Raw genomic sequence first — 16,443 nt, 5'->3', positions numbered from 1 at the left:
CCCTGTCATGGAACTGAATTCTAGTGCAGGCTGAGGACCTGCTGCACTGATGGGGGGTTTGTGCTGCAGTGTTTCACCAGCTGAGCTTTTACCAGACCCCTATTGTTATGCAAAAATTTCCAGCTCTTCTATTTGCATACCCAGTTCCTGAAAACCATTATCTGGTTGTGCTTCCTCTCTCCCGTCCTTTAAGGAAGAGATTCCAACTGTTGGTTTTGCTCAAAGCAGCTCCTTGCAACCAAACATAACTCATTCTCATCCAAATCAGATTTTACCTTCGTACTTCTTTAATTTAAAAAAACAAAGGCAATCTGCTTGTGCAGTCTTTCCCAGCAGGAGGCTTTGGCCCAAGACATGATCTGGTGGGCGCAACAGCAAAATGAAGCCAAAACACAGCAAAAAAAAACCAACAGAAAAGTGTAGTTACTCCCTTTTGTGTTATCTCTGAATTAATTTCTCTGTGAAGACACGGGGATCAGTGGGGCAGAGGAAGGGGTCAGGTCGGGCTGTGTGGTTCAGTGTGTGAAATGTCCATGAACGTGTGTTGGTGCATCCATGACCTATATTTGGATATACAGGCTATAAAAAGCCTTGGAACAAACAACCTCCTGCAGGACTCGGATCCCCTGTCCCTGCTGTTGCTGCCGGCTTCAGGAGAGAGGAGCAAGCCCGCTCTGGCTTTTATTTCTTCTGTTGGTGTTCTCCAGGAAGATGGCAAAAACCAGCATCTCCCTGCGCTCCCTGAACGAGACGCTGAACAGGTTCTGCCAGGGCTGGGAGGGGGAGAGCATGGAGGGCTGGGGAATGGGACACCAGACCAGGCAATCTGTGAGCATGGCAAACCTGTGCTTCCCTGGAAACTTCCGTGGGCAAAGGTATAAATAGACGTTGTGTGTATGCAGGGAGGGAGCAGTTCATGTGTAGGTTTCATCTCTTCTTCCCTCACTGGGGAGAAAAGAGGGACAGAGCCATCAGCTCCATGGTGGCGTCACCAGGTGAGGAGGGTACTTGGTCTGTTCAGCCTGGAGGAGACTGAGGGGAGACTTCACTGAGGTTTACAAGTTCCTGGTGAGGGGAGGAGGAGAGACAGGTACTGATCACTTCTCTGTGGTGACCAGTGACAGGACCTGAGGGAATGGACTGGAGTTGTGTCAGGGGAGGTTTAGGTTGCATATAAGAAAAGGTTCTCCCAGAGGGTGGGCAGGCACTGAACAAGCTCCCCAGGGAATGGTCATGGCCCTGAGGCTGCCATTTGGACAATGCTCTCAGGCACAGGGTGGGTTTACTAGGGTGTCTATGCAGGGCCAGGAGTTGGATCCTTGTGGATCCCTTCCAACTCAGCATATTCTGTGATTCCGTGAAATTTGGGGCTTGCTGTTCTAATGGGAGATTTGAGCTGAACTTCTGATTTTCAGACCATCGGCCTCAGAGTCTGGAGAGTTCAAGGACAGGCATTAAGTGGTTATTGTTAGCAAAAAAACAAACCCAAGAATGAACCTTTCTTTTAAGTTTAAAGAAAGCAAATCACCATCACTGGGGAATCGGGACATAGGTGACGCTGATTCATCCTCCATTTCCAAAGCCTGCACTTGGCAGAGGAACGTGACCAACAGGTTCACAGACTTCCTGTAAAACAATCCAGCCTCAGCTGCCCTCGTTGGCACTGGCCTGTGCTCAGCTGTGCAGCAGCAGGCACTATGGTGGTGGCTCAGAGCAGATAGAAAGATAAAAGCATGGATCTTAAGGAAGAGTCAAAAAAGGGTCTCAAATTCTCAGCAGTTAGAGACAGGCAGGATACTGTCCCCACTTTGATTTTCAGGTCTGGATTTTTACATTATGTGAGGGTGGTGAGTCCCTGGCACAGGTTGCCCAGAGAAGCTGTGGCTGCCTCTGGATCCCTGGAAGTGTCCAAGGCCAGGTTGGACAGGGCTTGGAGCAGCCTGGGATAGTGGAAGGTGTCCCTGAACATGGCAGGGGAGAGGATGAGGTGGGCTTTAAGGTCCTTCCAATCCAAACCATTCTGGGATTCTACGATATGTTAGCTTCAAAAGCAAACTATGCTAACAGTGTCAAGACATTTTAAAGTCAAATAAGGTGCCATACATACAACTGTGGTTTACCTGCAGTAAAAATTATCCCTATCAAGAGTGTCACAGCTGATGGGATGCAGTACTTCTGCTTAGGAAATGAATGATTATGTGTTGACAGACAGACAGCTGACACACTTGGAAAGAGACTGCTCCTCTTGTCAAGATACTGTTGATATCGTTGGTTCACTCACAGCTTTTATGACTCTGATTATTCACACAATGGTGAACACAAAAGTAGCTATTGGAGACCTGACCAGAGGGAGAAACAGTGAAACCACTCCTGGAAGAAAAAAGTAAAAATTAATTCTGTGGGAAACTGCTTGAAGAAATGTGTGTACAACATACCATGGAGTGAGTGAACAGGGAGAGCTTGGAGAAGTGTGGGGTGCTGCATTGACCTGGAAAATAAAACCCACATGACAGCACTAAAATGTCATTTTCTGTAAATGCCTGACTAGCAGAAACAAGGTTTCACATAGAACCACACTTCCAGAGAATAGGGAATGCTGGAACTTTTACTGCACAGCTTCCAAGTACGTTCTGTGTGCTAACAAGAGGGGAATTTTAAAAGCTTTCTGGTAAAGAATGGGGATGTGGTTTGTGTGGACACTAGTCAGAGGTCACTGACTCAGTGGTACCTTCACTTACACTAAAGGAAAAAGTGTTCAGAGGTCAGGATGGAAATGAAAACAGGAGGTTAAATCCATTCTTCCTCTTTTCATTCCAAACTTAGATCAAAAGGCAGCAGCACTCAGTCTATCAGAATTCAGTAACAGCTGTGGGAGATCAGTTATGATCTACTGTGGTGAAACTGAACGTTGTCAAATCCAAAATTGCAAATGCTGAAATGTTTGTTGCAGGTGATTAAAAATACAGATGATTAATTTAAAAACAGGCAATATTAAAAACAAAAAAAGTGCTGGAGCAGCAAAACTGGTCAAATACTGAAGCGCTGGACTAAAGGCTGCTGAAAAACCACTGCTGCACTAGAGTAGCATTAGCGATGAGATCTTGGATAACTTTTCTCTTGTAGAGAAGGAAGCCAGAGAATGGGCCATGAAGAAGCTTATTTACCATTATAAAAAGCTGCAAACCAGGGAGCAATTCACCGGCAAGGACACTCATTATCTGACAACTCAGCTCAGAAAGTCATTCACAGCAAAAGCCCCGACTCACCTCACCTCAGCTTCTGCACTTGCTCTCTCGGTGCTGACAGATTCGATCCAATTATGATACATCAATCCTTACAATTCTTCTGAACTCTCTCAATTTCTACATGACACCAGCTCAATTTACCAATTAAAGTTCTATTTTAGTCCCAAAATTCTTGCTGAAGCAAGAGGAGTCCTACCGCAGTAAGATGAGCTTTCACGGGGCTGCAGAGGAAGCCTTGTAGCCTCAGGAAACAACAGAAAATCTTTAGACAAGGATCTGCATAAGCGGCCAGACAATGAATTAAGGTCGGGGATACTTACTAAAATATGCTGCCGTTGATGTGTTTTTATTTTCTCCTCATTCAGGTCAGCTGCAGACAGAATCCAAAGCAGGGTTTGGTTTGGAGAAGGGGGAGGCAGGAGCAGAGGCAGGCAAGGAGAGGGAGGAGCTGATGACAGGAAAAAGTAGCATTTTTGGTCTGTCTCTTTTAACAACAGCCTTTAAAATATTTTGAGATATGTGTGAAAGAATGAAAAACTGTTTGGAGGGTTTTATTTTGTTTGGATTTTTTATTTTTAAATGTCACCACCTGAAAGCTGCTGTGTATTTAGTTCTTACAAAAAGTTCAGCCAAAGATACACATAATAGGGCCACAACAAACAAGTCAAAGACATGAAGAGCATGTTTAACACAGGTAGGTCACAATTCAGAACTCAATTCCCTGAACATTAAAATAATACAATAATAATAGTAACAGAAGCAGTGGAGCAAACTAGGGATGAAATAAGAGAAGAGAAAGAAAAAAATGCAGGGTTTTGTCTGTAATATTTGCTGATGGTATAGTTATTGTTAGCTGATACAGCGTGAAGTTCTGCCAGTAAACTAAAAAGAAAAATCACAAAAAATTCTGTAAGGAGTAGGTGATGTTCTGCTAGTAAACCACTTATTAAGTACATAGTACTGAAATAGTTTTTCAGTATTTAGGAAGAAACTTTGAATTATTTATGTTAGCTTTGAGATCCTCAGGATTCTCAAGAACACTCCTCGATGTCAATCAGGTAACTGAGGAAATTGTGGAGAAAACTCTCTTTCCAAAAACCACCCAAAGTGACAGAAGCCAAACACACCCTGTATATCCAGGAAAGAGAGAAATAATTGCATTCCCTTGTACCTTGTCTCTTAAAACAGTGAGCTCTTTTAAAACAGGCTGTTTTCTTCAGCAAAACACAACAGATACCAAATAATGAAAAAGCAGTTAATACACACAAGCCATGAAGCAGTTTTTATCACAGTTGTGCATGGAAGAACAGTCCTATAGAAAGGAAAACCAGAGCAGGATGAGCTGTTGGGAGAGAGAAACATTACAGGTGGCTTGTTTATTATTTGCATTATTTTTTTTTCATATTTTTGCATATTTTTTTGCAATTATTTGCATATTCCAGAGGAATAATGAGAAACTGTGCTCAACATTAAACGAAAATAGTTCACAAGACCGTGACATTACAAATAAAAGCATAAATCACCTCGAAGTATGTTATGAGAAAAAACTGTGTCACTAATAATGCAACTGGTTGAGAGCTGCAGATGTATCTACATACTAACTCTGCAGCTGTATTTGGACGTTGTAAGATCTCTGCACAAGGAAAGGGCCACAAAGACATGGGATGTGACAAAACCCCTTGACTTTTAGTGGTGTTTGCTATCACAAAGCTTGGGAGGATCCTCAGAACGGGTCTGGAGCTGTTCACAGTGCAATGTCACGGCAGAAAGCCCCAAACCGTTTCGAAATTCCCTTTCCCTTGTTTCCCACCGCGCAGGGTAGAAAGCAGGCTGCTGTCCTTGGAGGCTCGCTTCGCAGAGCTGGACTGCAGCCTGCAGAGCCTGGAGCACGAGTTTGAGCGGCAGGAGGAGCTGCTGGAGCAGGACCTGAGGCGGGATGTGCCCTGGGCACCGGCGGCCAGGTGAGCACGGCCAGGGACCAAAGCCAGCCATCAAACCCGCCTCCACACCCGGCCTTGGGCACTGCAGCAAACAGGGCAGCCGCGACTCAGCTGTACCAGCGCCTCACCGCCCTCACAGGGAGCAATTTGCTCCTCACATCCCACCCAACCCTGCCCTCTGGCAGCGGGACGCTATTCCCGCTCATCAGATCACCGCAGGCGAGCCCGCCTTCCCCCTGAGGACCCGCGGCCTCTGTCTCCCCGCAGGCTCGGCGGAGCAGGTGAAAGCGGAGAAGAGAGAAGAGGAGCGGAAGAAGGAGGAGAAGGAAGGAGAAGAGGAGAAGGAGGAGAGCGAGCAGGAGGAGGCGGAGCCGTGAGGCGGGCGGCGGGAAGGGCCGCTCAGTGAGGGCGGAGCGCGGCCGCCATTGCGCGGTGGCCATCGGCGGGCCGAGCGGTGGGTGGCGGTGCTGCCGGGAGCCTGAGGGGCCGGGGTGGTCAGGGGCTGCTTTCGCCCACGGCCCGGGCCTTGCTTTTTATCAATAAAAACAGCGGGAATTTAAAAAAGCCGCCTTAACGTGTATTTGTCTCCATGGCGAGTTCTCTGTGAGGAATGGCAGCCTTTCTTTCTAGGGCCTCCCGTCTGTGAAGCTGCCTGTTTAAGACGCTTGTAAGTTAAAAATCAGTGGGTTTATTCTTTTGCTATATGTGTCTTTTGTTTTCTCTCTCACAGCGTTGCTGGGCCAAGTGGAAAAATCGTGTGAGGAGGCAGATGATCCCCACAGCTTCAAGTCATACAAGAAGGTGCTGAAATCTTAATTCTTCATTTGTCTTACGAAGAAAGGTATTTTAGCTTTATAGTCCTAGCATAAGCAAGCAAATGAGTGAGAAAGAAGCTGCTCTGCTCTGATGTATTTCACCTTCAGAACGTGCTGGAAACAAGTCTGTGCCAAAAGCAGCTTTTGAAGGACACAGATATACTGCAAAAATGAGTGAATGGAAGGTTAAGGTAACTGGAATAACGTGTCCGGTATAGCTTGTCATAGGGAATGGTGGGAGAAGAGGGGAGTAATAGGAGTGGCTGGAAGAACTCTCATCTTTTCCCCCTCTCCTTACCACCACCTTGCTCTCCCTAAAGCACCTGTTACAGCTCAGGAAACGGCAGTAGGAAAACCTGGTACGGTGTTTCCATGATTTCTGTAAAGACCTGCTTCTTCCTCAGGAATTTCTCAGGTCCTGAGCAAAAGCAACCACTTTAGCAGGCTTCTAAATCCTGTAACGTTTTCTTAAAATAGCTGTAAAACATTTTGTATTTTCCTTTATTTTGCTTCCCATAGGGGACATAAATGTTTCTTTTTGCTTTCAGGTCCTGATGTTGTCCTAGTGTTGCTCCTCTGCCTCAAGTCAGTATGTCGAAGAACTCCAAAGCCCCGCTTTCCTTGTCCGACTGCCTGTGCCAGATTTGCATGGAGATCTTTGTGGAGCCTGTCACGCTGCCATGCAGCCATACCCTCTGCAATTACTGCTTCCAGATGACAGTGGAAAAGGCCAGTCTCTGTTGCCCCTTTTGTAGGCGTCGAGTCTCTTCCTGGGCACGGTACAATACCCGCAGAAATACTCTCATCAACTGGGAGCTCTGGGAGAAGATTCAGAAGAATTACCCAAAGGAGTGCGAGCGGAGGATTAACGGACAGGATTTGGATGTGGAGAGTAAGTGAGATGTCACTTGTCCTGGGATGTCTCTGCTTTGCTATGGTAATTGCTGTGGGTGGACTTTGAATATTGGGAAATAAGGAGTTGTGGGTTGGCAGGTGTGTTACTGCTGGGCAAGGCAGAGACAGAGCTCTCCTGCAAAAGAGGCAGAGAAGAGGTGGGCAGTGCCTTTTTCATTTCTAGTACAGAGGACAAAAATGGTCTGGTCATTTCAGTGGGTGTTTGTTCATGCCTTTGGTGCAAGGTATTGGTGTGTGGCTGCCTGGCCTTGTTCATTGCTCGTTTGCAGCTGTAGCATCTGCAAGCCAAGTGTTTGAGTCTTTGGGAGTGTTTCTTTATCACTTTTAAGTAAGTGAAGTGGTTATAAGATTTTTATGTGTTAATTAGTATGGTTGAAATTCCAGGGGTTCAGTCAGTGCAAGAATCTCTGAGCTGAAAATTGTGGTGTCAGAGAGAAGGAAGTGAAATCTGATTAACTTTTTGAAGAAGGATTTTGGGGTTTATTACGTTGCAAGCTCCCTGCGGGGGAGGTTTTTGGTAGGTTGGCTGTAGAGCAACTTGTTCCACTTGAAATGTTCTGAGGTCTTTTTAACCAAAAAGAGTGAAAGACACAAGTTATAGTTAATGTAATGACAGAATAAATCAGGGAATGGGTTGGGTTGGGAGGGGCCTTGAAGGTCATCCCATTCCACCTCCCTGCCATTGGCAGGGGTACTTCCACTAGACCAGGATGCTCCAAGCTCCATCCAGCCTGGCCTTGGACACTTCCAGGGCTGAGGCAGCCACAGTTTCTCTGGGCAACCTGTTCCATCATATTTGCTTTATATGCAGTGCTTGGAAAACACTGCCTCTTCATGCCACTTTGTAACACCACATTTTTCTACTGTGTAAACTTTATTCCTTGGTATTTTTTCCTTTATTCCTTTCTCTTTTTAATCATAACACTTGATTTAAGTCAAATCATTCCAATGACAGGGTGTGGTGGTCATCTGTTAAAATCCTTCATTATTGACTGTTGTGATCTTGTTTAGTTCCTCACTTTGGTTTTTTCCTCTCCTTTCTCTTGATTAGTTTGTGTCCCCAAGCCACAGCATCAGCTGAGCAAGCCTGGGGAGCTGAGGCAGGAATATGAAGCAGAGATTAGTAAGGTGAGTTGAAAAATACACTCAGAAAGCATAAATGCTTCATATCCAATTATTTGAATTGTTCCCACGAACAGTTGTAATGTTATTTAATAATAAAGATACTTAAAAGGGCACTGCAGCTATAAGAACAGACTGGTCACTCCTGAATAATGAATTAAATTGATGGAAGAGGAGAGAATTTTTTTGTATTTGACACAAGGTGACATTTCTCAAGATTTCTTGATCTATATCCCCTACCTCACTTCTCAGTCAGTGTATGTAAAAGTAGCAAATGTAGAAATTTGGAAGTGTTTGGGCTTTGGTTTTATATTTGCCTTCTTGATTTCCCTCCAAGTAAGAGACTGCAATTAGATGAGCTTCAGTAATGAACGTACATCGTTTGCTTTCTTCTTTTTTCACTCTGTTACCTGTGCTAATTTCAAAATCAGAAAAGATTCTTTTAGGGATCCTTCTTCCAATCCAAACACAGTAGTATTAAGATTTAGAGTTGAAAAATATGTGGGAATGCACCTTTCCCTGAGAGCCCCTTGCTGGTGGTTCCAGGAGCACATGAAGCAGAGGAGTGGGGGAATTTCCAAAGAAAGCTTTATTCTTGAAGTACTTTGCTGTCCTCGTGGAGTTGCTGGTAACTGATATGTCAACACACGTCTGCTGTAAGGAAGGCAGATTTAAAAATCTTGGCCAGCTGCTTTGGGTTTTGCATGCTTCAAGAGAGCAAGACACTTCTAGAAGAGAGATGTGCTGTTTGTGGGATATTATAATGATGTAAGCAGGTTGATCAAATGCTGTGGGATAGGTGGCATTCAGCTTTAGAAAGAATCCTAATCCCAGTTTCTCTGTAGATCCATGTGTTTGGAGATCTTAGTTTTTGCTTCTAACACTTTGAAAAGGTGAGGAATGGAGTTTCACTTTGCGGGTGAGCAAGGTTAATGGTATAATCTTACAGAAAGGTTTCTTACAGAAAGGTTTGTCACCATGGTCAAACCAAAGGCTCTACACACGCTGTCCATGTGATTCGTATATCTTTGAGACTTGTGCAATGAAATACTGCTCTATTTTTGTGAACAGCGAATAAGGAGTGTCAGCTGAGAGGTTCTGGTGTAAAATGTGGCTCTGCAGTAGTAACCAGGTGGATTTTTTAAAACATCTGTTTTAGGTGGAGGCAGAAAGGCGAGCACACGAGCAAGAGGAGAACAAGGCGAGTGAGGAATACATCCAGCAGCTGCTGGCAGAGGAGGAGGAGGAGAACAGGTTGGCAGAAGAGAGACGCAGGGAGATGGAGAAACAGCTAAAGCAAGATGAAGAGCTGGCCTGGCAGCTAAGTAACAGTCTGGTGAGTTAGGATTGAGGGGGACAACAGCAAATATAATGCAAGCAACTTGGACTTCTCAGAGCAAATGTTAAAATTTGGAGTAATTTAAATTTGTTTTAGTTGTAGTTGGAAGCTGTTGTCATCCCCCAGTACTTTAAAGCCTTGATTGACCATTAATTTCTGAAAAAACAGTGGGAGGGTGAAGCCTGTGTAATACACACTTGAAATCCAGCATCTGGCACATGTGCTGCATGTTTTCATTCTGACACATTCCAAAACATGGATTTTCTGCTGTATGCTTCCTTTTCCTCAGGATTTTAAAAATCCTTCTTTGGAAGAAATGAATGTCTGTAACAGGTACTGCAGAAAAGGAATGTATAGTCAAAATGTGCCTTACCTTTTGGAGGTTTTTTTTGTTCCATTAATTTGTTTTGGTTAGTTTAATTTTTGCTACCCAGTGATGAAAGCTGTGTACTTACTTGAACAAAGCCTCCTGTCCCTCTGTGCTAAATCCAGGAAGATGTATGGATCATGTAATGTTTCCTTTTCCATAACCAGCTGTTACTCACAGTTCTAGAATGCTTAGGGCAGAAGTAACTAATTCTGCAGTAAAACCAAAGTAGTTCCCTGAGGTTTTTGCAGTTTGTGTTTTGTTTCGTTTTACCTAACACTGTTTTTACTTGTCATGGAAGAATGAGGATCCTGAGGGACACATGCTTGGCAGCCTGTCACCAGCACACAGCTTCTCACTTCAGGTGTCCCCAGCCAGCTCGTGCAAGGCAAAGAACAAATCAAGCAACTCTGGAGACATTCAGAAGTAAGGGATTCAGCCAAGTGTTTCTTCTTTAATTATTGGCTTGTTTTAGTGTCCTTCTGCTCCATTTGCTTCTTTGGAATGCTGTATGGCAGCTTCTCTAGATAATTGGGGAGAATGTGAAGTGTTGAAGGTTAAAACTTTCCTCATAGGAGGAGAAGGGAAACACCTGCCCTTCTTGTTTTTGTTTGTCAGAATGAACCTGAAGATCTTGATTAATTCAAAGGACTGACAGTTCAAGGACAGCACGTTTAAAGGGGTATCCTTTTTTTTTCCTTTTAAGGTATCTGTCTCCAAGGAATCACGATGGGTTGGGATCAGCGTCGTTCTCTAGTACCTCAGGAAGAGGCAGGAGCAGCTCTGTCTCTGCGGTAACTGGAATAATTTTTTTATAAATCTCACAGTTAGTAATTATGGGATATTCCCCTTGCCTGTAGGATTCCAATCCTCTGTTCCCCATGCACATCAGAGCTGGGCAGGTTATATTGTCCTTTTTAAACTACCTTCAGTATTCATGATTCCTGGAGGAGGGTGCACCCTGATTCACATCATTCTGTGGCTAATCTGTCTAATCATCCGTGTAAGGCCCCAAAAGAAGATGAGCAGCCTTGCACAGTTGGTCTGAGTCACCAGTCAGAGGAAAATGCTGCAGTTGTGATTTCAGTCCTTTAGCTGGGCTTCTGCAGTTACTTTAATTTTCATTATTATTAAACAGTTAGGTGTCTTTTAAGAAGAGAAGTATCTGAGTTGCTATCCCAGAGCACTCATGGGCAATGCAGCCATGAGACATGAAATTGGCATTTATTCACCCTCATGGGCTTTTGATAAATTTACCTGATTAGTGTTGCCTCCCTTTTCTTCAGGAGACCAACAGCAATGAAGGCAGCAGTTCTGCACTGCAGGATGAGCAAGAGGAAATGCCAACCCTGTCTCCACAGCTGACCAGTGTACGTAAAGATTCTGGTGCTAAGGATTCGTTTTTGGAATCATGCATGAACTACTTCAGTGCCTCAGCTTCAGGTGAAACTGTCAACCAGGAAAAAACACCAGGACCAAATTGTTTAGAAGATGGAGTTCCAGATGTACTTCATGGAGCCACAGAAGGGGAAGGGTCTAGAACAGTTCTTTGTAGATCCAAAGGAGAAGATGATGGAATTGAGTCAGACAATAGCAATGTAACACATGTCCAAAGCATAAACCTTGAAAAGTCCGATGAAACTTGTGCCTCTGTTCAGTCAGGAATGAATTGTGTGATGTCTGACAATCAGACTGGGTTGTGTGAACTGGGGAAGGAGCCTGGACACTTGGATGCAGAGACACCAGAGAGGCCGCAGAACACTAAGGAGACTCCCAAAAGGAAGTTGCTGGAGGCTCCAACTGCTGATGCCATGATTGACTTGTGCACGCTTGATAAGAGGAGAAGAACCTTTTCAGAAAGTGTAGAAGATGAAGATGAGCAGATGAGTGATTTTGACTTGCAAACACAAAGAGCCTTTGAGCAGGAGTTCTATGAAAGGCGTAGGCAGGAGGAGCAGGACAGGCTGCTGGCTCTGGAGCTGCAGAGGGAGCTCAACAAGGAGGAAAGGACACTAAATCGACAGAAGGGCTCTCCAGATGAGTATCTTCTTCGCGCCAAAACACCTCGGTCTGTAAAAGACTTTTCTGCCAGAAAGGAAAGTCCCAGGATGGCAAAAAACTCAAAGGGGTCAAAAAAACAGAATGAAACCAATCAGCACAAGACTCGGAAAGGTTCCTGCAATGAAAACTGGCAGTCCCCTGCCAGGGTTCGGGTGAAATCCCCCAGCATCAAGGAAGGAAAGGTTTTGAATTGTGTGGTTAATACCAGTGACACAAATGATATTTGTTCACTGCCTAAGAACAAGCAAAAGACAATCCTGCAGATGTTTAAAAGCCCTGTTGCAGAGTAGATCAGCAGAGCCACAGACACGTGGTGGAGTGGGAATGAGAACTGTGGTGATGTTCTCCTGAGTTAGGCAAAGCTTCCCTAAGCAGTTCTGAGTTGTTGCTTTGGAGGGGAGCCACTTTGGGCAGAGTTGAGTCCTGGGAAGCTTTAGTAATGTGCACCCCCAGAATGTAACATTAATTGTTCTTTTCTTGAATATTATTTTGTAGCACTTGCAGCACTTCTTGCAGTACTCAGAGCATTTCTTATTTTCTAGCTTGCATTTACATGGTTTGGAATGTGCATACACTGGTAGTGTTGAAAAAGAGGGATAACTGATGGTCTGATCTTAAAATGAGAATCCGGAGTATTTAACGGAAAAGATGTGCATTCCGTGGAGGAAACAAGTGAAAAATGAGTCTGTATTCCCGGCTGGCTGTCAGCTGCAAGGTTGAAGCTTCCCTCAGCACAACCACTGTTCTGGAAATTGAAGCATGTTGCCAGAATTTAGGCTGTTTCTGGAATTGCATTGTTCGCACACCTATTAACACAAGAGTAACCAGTCAGTCACTCTTTCCCTCCCATGTGCTAACCCGTCCCTCGGACAAAGAGGGAGGAAAATGGTCACTCTCCACTGCCAAAGCCAACGATCTTTCATGGGTGTCAAGGCTGTGGGCTCATATTCATCTCTGTCCAGAGAGATCTCTCCTGCATATCCCATTTCCCCTGTTGTTATGAACGAGGTACTTTTGTTTTCTTACTGTTCATGTTCTGCAACTTTATTCTTATATAATAGTGTTACTATATTTAATGCTGTTTGATTTTCATACTCAAACTGGTTTGAGTGTGATTAAAACAGTAGTCCAGAAGCCATTTATGATGGAGAAAGTTAGAAGGGAAAAAAACAACTGAAAAGTGGAGTTGTCAGTAATGACATAACTGTAATTAGAGATTCACATAACTGCCTGGTTGTAACTGTTCCCCTCCATTTTTAGAGGTACCATCAAATCCTGTTCCTGTTGGGTTTATAACTAAAATAAAAAAAAATTGAAATTTAGATGTGGAGGTGCTGAGGCCTGTAGGAAGTTGAGGCTGGTGAAGAGTCAACCAGATCCTACTCCGCAGAGGACATTTTCTTGCTAATTGTTTTATGAAACCATATTTTGGGTTTTCTTTGCTTCTTTGGAGCTACTTCTGCACTGTCTGTGTTTGAAATGGAGCCAAGTGCCAGCTGCAGTGCTGAAGGCTGTGTGCTAGTCACCAAAGTCAGCAAATGTTTGAGTTTTGTCCTTTTTTTGAACTCCATTGACGACTTTAATTCTTTTCTGGGAAATTTGTAACAAAATACTTCAAATCAGCATCTTCTGATGGTTTAAGTTTAAAAAAACCCAAATTTTATGTAAGCATGACCAGCACACTCAGCCAAAACAGAATTGTTGGGTGTTTTTTTTTCCCCTCTGCCTGCATGTCTCTATCATTGGTGGGCTTCTCATAAATAAATGTTCTGTTCAGAGATGTTTTTTGGGAAAGTTACAACAGGTGTCCAGTAGCAAATCCTTTGATTTTTCTCCTGCTGCCCCAGCCATTGTTCTGGAAGTCTTCCTTCAATCTGGGGCTGTTTTTCTTTAGTCCTTACCACAGTTGAGATTATTTTCTGTCTTACCCATGATGTCAAAAACATTCCTTCATCAATTAAAGTTTTTTCTTAAGACAGAGCTAACTGTTTCCATGCTGGTGACCCTCAGCCTTTCCAGTCAGGGTAAGCCTGTGAAAAACAAACTCCTTTTTCAAAGCAGATGAGGAGAAAGTGTTTATTTGCTGCCAAAACACTTTTAAGTCTATGCCTGACTGCCAGCTTTGGTAGCCTGGGACTCGCCATGAATTAATTCTGGATGGTAAAGTGGTAGGGGAAACATTAAGGGGCAAGAGGGTGAGGGAGAAGGGACTGTTTCCCCTTTTGGCAGCACTGCACCTTGTTCAAGTGGCATGAAACCACATCCTAGTACATGGATTGCTGCATTTCACACCAGCCTCATTCCCTTTTCGTCCACAAGCTGTTCCATGGATTCTTTTTCCCTATTAGTGTGTGACTGTGTCTCTCTTTTATTTAAGATTTGAGACATGCACTGAACTAATCCCAGTTAAAAGTTCGACAGGGGGGGCTGCTTGCTGAACTTCCTTTCTCACCAGCAATGGCAAATCCTGCTGCTGTGATTCCACTGAAAATCACAACAAAAATTACAAAATCTGCCATTTCAAAGGTCTAGATAGCTCTCAAGTGTTTTTTGGGGTGTGTGTATATACGGGAGGGTGTGTTAAAGGATTTGGGGGTCTTTGTGTTTTTCCAGCTCACTGAATGTTGCCCTCAGTGTCAGAAGGGCCTCTTACATAAGAATTGTTATTATTTTTGAGCAGAATGGAAAAAAGGCAGGACTAGAAATTGGTTGGTAGATAAAACCTAAACTTTACTGCAAAATGTACAAGACCTGTCACCTATAGCAGTAGCCCTATACGAGGTGGGGTGCTGCAAGCCCTCAGGTTCCCCCGAATGATCCCATTCCTCACCACATCCATGGCACAGTAATGCTCACCAGGCATAATTTGGCCTATTCTTCTAGATCTTTATTGTTAGAGGGTGGAATTTGGCCACTGCTGAGTGTATTTTGGTTGTACCAACAGCTTGTTCCTGTCCCTGTGGCTTTGAAGGTGAAATCAGCTTTCTTTGACTGGTGTTGGTGAAGCAGGAGTCTGCATTTGGGATATCTGGGCTGGTGTAACGGTTCATTGCTGCTCACCTGCCTTCAGCCCTTGTGATTCATTTGTCCTGTTTGTGAACAAGTTCAGCTCATCCAACTGCCAGGAAAAACAAAACAAGTGCCAAAAACCCAAATACTTTACAGGCTTGGTTGCTTCCCTGGGCACCAGAGCTGGTGAGGAAATGGGAGGCAGGGACGGAATAAGAGAGGGAACCGCTGTACTTATTTCCATGGCAGTGAGGTATTAAATTATTACAGTTTTAGGGAAACCTCAGCTTTCTGTGGTACTCACAGAGTTGACAAGTGTTACTGGCAAGGTATTCAGCAGCGAGGCAGCCACATTCCTGCTGTGCCGGGAAACAGGAAAAGGAGTAAAACATTTCTTTCCTGCCATTTCTCCAGGTGACCTGGGGATCAGAAACACTTGGCACGGTGGGTGGGAACAAATCCAGGGGTTTCCTCTTCTGGCTTTGAAGAACTAATGGTGACAGTGATGGCAGGGGTACCCTGTCAGGGCTCCCTGGACTGGTGCAGAGGAGCTGTTCCTTGACCACCTCAGGTTCTGCCTCGCAGAGTCCCAGAATGGGTCAGCCTGGAAGGGACCACAGTGGCTCACCTGGTCCCACCTCCCTGCTCCAGCAGGGCCATCCCAGAGCACATGGCACAGCAGTGTGTCTGGACAGCTCTGGAGTATCTCCAGTGAGGGAGACTCCACAGCCTCTGGTCTCTGTTCAGGGCTCAGTCACTGCCCAGGAAAGTGCTGCCTCTGTCCAGGGGGAACTTCCTGGGCATCAGTTCTGCCTGTTCCTCTGGTGCCATGGCCAGCTCCCTGGAGCAGAGCGTGGTCCCTGCTGTGACCCTCCCTGCACACAGGGACACCCAGGGCTGAGGGCCTCTGTCAGCTGGGCTCCTCTGGAGGCTGAACAGCCCCAGCTCCCTCTGCCTTTCCTGGGCACAGAGATGCTGCAGGCCTTTCCTCATCTCCGCAGTGCCTGCTAGCCCTGCTTCAGCAGCTCCATGTGTCTCCTGTCCTGAGGAGCCCAGAGTGGACACAGCACTCCAGCTGTGCCTCCCAGGGCTGAGGAGAGGAACAGGATCACTCCCTGCCCTGCTGGCAATGCTCTTCCCAGTGCTCCTCTCCCAGGATCCCGCTGGCCCTTCTGGCCCACAGGACACTGCGCCGGCTCAGGGACAGCTGGTAGCCTATCAGGACGCCCAGGTCCTTCTCCGCAGCGCTGTTCTCCAGCTGGTCACCCCCAGCCTGTGCTGGTGATCATGGCTATTCCCGGGGTGTTTCTCAGGTCACAGCACCTGGACCTGCTCCGCACCCGGCCCGGGGCCTGCCCTGCCCCTCGCTGTGCCGCGGGCCGCCATGACGGGCTAAATCCTGGTGGGAGCCCCGGGCGCGTGTCCCGAGGATGGCGGTCCGGCCGGCAAGGCCCGTGGCCGCGGGAAGCGGCGGGTCGGGAATGCCGGGGGGATTCCCAGGGAAACCGCCGGGCGGGAGAAAAGGGCGTTGCCACGGCAACTCCCGCCTCCCGCGCGGCCCGAGGGGCGGGGCTCGTTACCGTGGCAACCGAGACCCCCGCCCCTCCTGGTGGCGGGCGGGAGCAGGGGC

At 45.8% G+C, this 16,443-nt stretch overlaps 1 protein-coding gene and 1 long non-coding RNA gene across 4 annotated transcripts; one reads left to right on the top strand and one right to left on the bottom strand.

The window, feature by feature from the left end:
* The first annotated feature begins 598 nt into the window (after positions 1-598).
* On the top strand, positions 599-13,784 carry RNF168 (ring finger protein 168). 3 transcript variants are annotated; one of them, XM_085069895.1, is made up of 10 exons: positions 599-761; positions 5,063-5,206; positions 5,453-5,639; positions 5,916-5,986; positions 6,549-6,892; positions 7,967-8,043; positions 9,197-9,373; positions 10,045-10,169; positions 10,450-10,537; positions 11,030-13,784. In XM_085069895.1, exons 5-10 carry the CDS (start codon positions 6,592-6,594, stop codon positions 12,092-12,094), a joined length of 1,833 nt encoding a protein of 610 aa, XP_084926021.1. In that variant the 5' UTR covers positions 599-761; positions 5,063-5,206; positions 5,453-5,639; positions 5,916-5,986; positions 6,549-6,591; the 3' UTR covers positions 12,095-13,784. The 3 variants fall into 3 exon arrangements, with proteins under 3 accessions (XP_084926021.1, XP_084926023.1, XP_084926022.1); XM_085069897.1 differs by having other exon boundaries at positions 5,453-5,679; XM_085069896.1 differs by having other exon boundaries at positions 5,453-5,788.
* Positions 12,964-16,426, bottom strand: LOC146433493 (uncharacterized). The gene is made up of 2 exons (XR_014854137.1): positions 15,118-16,426; positions 12,964-14,922 (listed from the first exon to the last, which is right to left on the bottom strand). It is a non-coding gene; the product is annotated as an uncharacterized LOC146433493 (long non-coding RNA).
* Between the last annotated feature and the right edge of the window lie 17 nt (positions 16,427-16,443).

Source organism: Lichenostomus cassidix, chromosome 9, assembly GCF_008360975.1.
Source record: "Lichenostomus cassidix isolate B80296 chromosome 9, HeHo_3.0, whole genome shotgun sequence".
NCBI classification, from domain to species: domain Eukaryota; kingdom Metazoa; phylum Chordata; class Aves; order Passeriformes; family Meliphagidae; genus Lichenostomus; species Lichenostomus cassidix.
Note: the sequence above shows the minus strand (reverse complement) of the source record. Positions and strands in the feature narration are given on the sequence as shown.

Excerpts from the sequence above, each read along its gene's own strand:
- RNF168 (XM_085069895.1), top strand. The coding sequence starts at position 6,592 with ATGTCGAAGAACTCCAAAGCCCCGCTTTCCTTGTCCGACTGCCTGTGC. Across the intron at positions 6,893-7,966 it reads ACAGGATTTGGATGTGGAGA|TTTGTGTCCCCAAGCCACAG; the intron begins GTAAGTGAGATG and ends TCTCTTGATTAG. Across the intron at positions 8,044-9,196 it reads ATGAAGCAGAGATTAGTAAG|GTGGAGGCAGAAAGGCGAGC; the intron begins GTGAGTTGAAAA and ends CATCTGTTTTAG.